This window comes from Phoenix dactylifera, chromosome 13 (assembly GCF_051530095.1).
Source record: "Phoenix dactylifera cultivar Ajwa chromosome 13, Ajwa_hap1_PhDact_Kaust_v1.1, whole genome shotgun sequence".
NCBI lineage: Eukaryota > Viridiplantae > Streptophyta > Magnoliopsida > Arecales > Arecaceae > Phoenix > Phoenix dactylifera.
Genome location: NC_143202.1, coordinates 21802836 through 21807500, shown reverse-complemented (window position 1 = coordinate 21807500; position 4665 = coordinate 21802836). Strand labels below are relative to the sequence as shown.

Below are 4665 nucleotides of genomic sequence, written 5' to 3'. Positions count from 1 at the left end.
AGCATTGCATTCTGACGTTAATATTTTTTTTGTGCTTTGTTTGCAGATAAGATTCACAGTAAAATGGGTGAAGGTAAGTCCAGAACCTGATAATCTTATTCAATGTTTTTTAATTATTAATGAGATTCAAGTTTATGAATTTGCAGTTTCTGTATGTTTTTTAGGAAAACACTTATTGACTCATGTTGTCAGAATCTTCCAATTGTATATATGTATATGGTCTTGAAAGCTTTGATCTTGATTCTTTTGTCATTCAGTTCAAATGTCTGATGTCTCTTTTTATGATCTATATTAGGTACATTTGGCCAGGTTTTGGAATGTTGGGATAGAGAAAGGAAAGAAATGGTAGCAATTAAAATTGTCCGTGGCATTAAGAAGTATCGGGAGGCTGCCATGATAGAGATTGACATGCTTCAACAGCTTGGGACATGTGATAAGAATGGGAGTCGGTAAGTCCTTTCATTTAGTTATGTTGCTTACTTTCTGCGCTTTTCATTTAGTTGGCATTCTACTGGGCTTAAGGTATACATGTGTAAGCTGGTGTATTTTTGCAGTTGTGTGCAAATAAGGAACTGGTTTGACTACCGTAACCATATCTGTATTGTAAGTATATGATTGATTTATGATGACTTCCCCAATTTCTAAAATAGTATTGGGGGTTAAATCATATCAGCAAATCTAAGTGATTTTAACAGGTCTTTGAGAAGCTTGGGCCAAGCTTATACGATTTTCTACGGAAAAATGGTTTTCGCTCATTTCCCATCGATCTAGTTCGTGATCTTGCCAGACAACTGTTGGAATGTGTAGCATGTGTGTAGTCAATACCCCTCAAATGATTTATCTATCTGCTTTGATATTCTTCTAGTCTAGTGTACTGCTATGTTCTTTTTCTGCATGATCTTTTTTTGGAGGTCTCGTCACTGTTCTATGGGGATCTAGGTGCTTAAGGTCTTAATATTGTAGTAATAGGTGGGTTTGCCATGTTATATTACCTGCTATACTGGGACTCATCTCCAGCAAACTTTGTTTTCTTCTTCTTTCTGACTTATATGTAATCAGTATCTCTTAATTTTTTTCATCGTGTATTCATTTTTCTTTTTCTAATATGCCTCTTTGCAGTTATGCATGCTATGCGCCTCATTCACACTGATTTAAAGCCTGAGAACATCCTTCTTGTTTCGCCAGAGTACATTAAAGTCCCTGACTACAAGGTATTGTCTTTTGCAACCTTTTGATCTAGTTTAAATTTAGTATTTTGAGTTCTTAGTTCTGAATTCTAATGCTGGTACTATATGTAACTATGTTCTTCATGGGTTGGACTGTTCTTTTACCTTCTGTACTCAATATCATTGGAATCAATTATACTGACTAATTTATTAATTCCTTCGGCAGGTTTCAATCAGCCCTCCAAAGGATGTCTCCTTATTCAGGTTGTTGCCCAAATCAAGTGCTATCAAGGTAATAGATTTTGGAAGTACAACTTATGATCACCAAGACCATCGCTACGTTGTATCCACAAGGCATTATCGGGCTCCCGAGGTTATCTTGGGTAAGTTGCTCTTTTTTTATTATCATTTACTTTTCTCTTTTTTTGTTATCATTTACTTTTTAGTGTATACTTTTGTCTGATAACTGTTTGTTGCATTGCCTTCAGGACTTGGATGGAGTTATCCCTGTGATATATGGAGTATTGGTTGTATTCTTGTTGAACTTTGCTCAGTATGTTCGATGTGTTCATGTTTATATTATTTTTTTGAAGTAACTTGGATGCATATGGTGAAGTTTTAAACTCTGGAAACATTGCTGCAGGGGGAAACACTATTTCAGACCCATGAGAACTTGGAGCACTTGGCCATGATGGAGAGAGTATTAGGACCTTTGCCCCAGCACATGCTGAGAAGAGCTGAGTTAGTATCATTAAATTTTTTCTGCTTTGTTGTTAACCTATTGCAGAATGATGAAACATCACGTTTTCTACTTTGCTGAATCTTCTTTCTTCCCTGTTTCCTGGTTTTCTTTTAGCCGGCATGCTGAAAAATTCGTTAGAAGAGGCCGCCTGAACTGGCCTGAGGGTGCAACCTCAAGGGAGAGCATACAGGCTGTTTGGAGACTTTCTCGGCTTCAGGTACAGTGAAAAAAAATATGAACATACTATTCTTTAGACTGGTAATAGGGGGCAAACTGTCCTGTAAATAATACCTTGTTCATCAAAATCAGTGTTTCGACCTAATTTTGGAAGCAATCGATAAGAAATAAAGACTCGGAGCTGTGCTTTAGAATGCTTTTAATATGGTGAAAGTATTCAGGAAACTTGAAGAATCATTTATAATTTAGTTATTAAACAAATTTTGTTACAAAACAAATTTCCTCATGGAGGTGCTTTATTTTGTGGCTGCTGCTTTTAGTGTTTGTTTCTTTTGCTCGTCAATTGTAGTCATCTTCAGTCTATGTAACCATATCTGCTTTCTGTAAGAGATTCTATTATCTTCTTTAGATTTGGTTTCATTAGGCTTCGACCTTTTGCAGAACCTAGTAATGAAGCATGTGGACCATTCAGCAGGGGATCTTATTGATCTCTTACAAGGCCTTCTTAGATACAACCCTGAAGAGAGGTTGGCAGCTCACGAAGCTCTCAGGCATCCCTTCTTCACCAGGATTTGTCTTCAGAGGTCCTAGTCATGTTAAGCATCTGATGTGGCATAATTCAGAGGCTGTTTGCATCACACCTGTGTTCTGGTTTCTGATGCACCAAAGAACAGGAGTACAGACTGGAAATGGGTAGCGTGTCTTAGCTCTTTTCCAAGTGCTAAAAATTGTATGTTCATGTAACCTGACAGCAAATGAGTCAGTGAGTTGCTGCTTGCAACCACAAAGCCTGGCCTTGCAACCAGTATATTCTCGGATAACTTGTACCTGTAAAATTATGTATAGAGGATATGGGCAGCTTACAGTATAAAACTCCACATGCCAAAGTTGTACATGTCGCTCGAAGAATTTATTTGCCCAACTTCCTTGTGTATAGCTGAAGTCATAGAAGTGCGAAGTCTATTGTTTTTTTATAATTTCTCTCTGATGTTACAATTCTCTCCATTTGGAAATTTGTATGTGCGTTGTCTCACATCCTCTGATGGTGGTGTGTTTGCAAAACCATTGAACACTTGCCAAGAAAATAATCTTGAAGTAATTAGTCTGCACCCAGTAAATATCTACGTGATGGAAACGTTATGCCGATGTTGACACCTTTGTCTCCTTGAATTGTGGTGTTTTGTATCGAATTGAACTGGTCTCAATGCATTTTATCTGTGTTTGCCGGTGTGTCCAATTCGACGGTTGCTTGTTCTGGGGGAGCTGTGGGCAGTAGAGTTGTTGGAAGTAGAGCTGTCTGAAGTAAAGCTGTTTGCTGTTTGGTAACTACATTTGCAAAGTGCTGTGGTACTGTAACATATGTTTGGTAAACAAACTGAGAGTACTTTTGTATGACAAAATTATCATAAAGAATATTGCATAGTATTATACAGCAGAACATAATAAAACATAACATATATTAATACATAAATTTACGATATAGTATAATATTATTGTAATATAAAATAATATTATTATAATATAGCATAATAGTAATACAATTATTAGAGCAAATTAATTTTGGATAATATAACATAATATTAATTTATTTAATATAACATATTAATGTATTATGATATTATATTTATAGTATAATACAATAATAAAGGCATAAAATATTATAATTATTAGTATAAATTAATTTTTCATAATATAACATAATATTAAATTATTTAAAATAACATATTAATGTATTATGATGTAATATAATATAATATTATATTTATAGTATAATACAATAATAAAGGTATAAAATATTTTAATTATTAGTATAAATTAATTTTTCATCCTCTGAATGACCATTTATCTTTCTAATAATTTTTCTTACAGAAGGAAATTTGATGACTAGGGTTCTTGGCTCCAGTAGATTTTTAGGTTTATAAAGGGACAAACTATATAATTATTATATTTTAATATGGGCATTTTTGTCAAAAATATAGCTTTCCGACAAAGCTGAAAATAGCATTTTCGGAAAGCTCCAAATTGGAGCTTCCCCCCAAAAACTGTTTTCAGCTTTCCGCAAAAGCTGAAACAGCTTTTCAAAAATTTTACCAAACACCATTTCTTATCTAAAAGTATTTTTGGAGGGCCAGAAGTACTTTTTGGCCCTCCAAAAGTTCCCCCAAACAGGGCCTTGAGCTTGTTGGAACGAGAAGAGGTGGTTCAATAACTGCTCTGGCTCCTGACCCTCTCTATCACAATAAATTCAGGTTTGATTTGATAACAGGCATAAGTAAGAAAAATGCAGCAGCTGTACGGCATTCTTGTATTTTTTTCAGATGTTCTTGGCACAGCCGGGTGAAAAAGCAAATTTGTTTTGCTGCTTGGCAACTCGAAAAAATTTCACCATTTTTGTAACCAGTTCTGGAAAGACCCGTTTACATGTGCTACTAGGATTGGGTGAACAAGCGACTCCTCTCAGTCCATGAATAAGCTTGGCAAGTCTCAGGCCTAGCTCATTTCTTAAAGAGCAATCCTTTTCAAGCTGAATACGGAGTCAAACACAGGCTACTCTCTAATGGTTTGCTCATTTGAGAGTCC

The 4665-nt window shown here is 35.4% G+C and overlaps 1 protein-coding gene across 3 annotated transcripts in view; it reads left to right on the top strand.

Annotated features, from left to right (window-relative positions):
* LOC103704950 (serine/threonine-protein kinase AFC2-like) overlaps positions 1 to 3118 on the top strand; it is a 5580-nt gene extending 2462 nt beyond the window's left edge. For all 3 annotated transcript variants that reach the window (XM_008788485.4, XM_008788484.4, XM_008788487.5), the window contains 10 exons: positions 47 to 73; positions 296 to 449; positions 555 to 603; positions 696 to 810; positions 1120 to 1211; positions 1393 to 1549; positions 1655 to 1719; positions 1810 to 1907; positions 2023 to 2125; positions 2527 to 3118. In XM_008788485.4, the coding sequence (XP_008786707.1) occupies positions 47 to 73; positions 296 to 449; positions 555 to 603; positions 696 to 810; positions 1120 to 1211; positions 1393 to 1549; positions 1655 to 1719; positions 1810 to 1907; positions 2023 to 2125; positions 2527 to 2676 (1010 nt within the window). In that variant the 3' untranslated portion in view covers positions 2677 to 3118. The remainder of the gene's footprint in view (positions 1 to 46; positions 74 to 295; positions 450 to 554; positions 604 to 695; positions 811 to 1119; positions 1212 to 1392; positions 1550 to 1654; positions 1720 to 1809; positions 1908 to 2022; positions 2126 to 2526) is intronic.
* The last annotated feature ends 1547 nt before the right edge of the window (positions 3119 to 4665 follow it).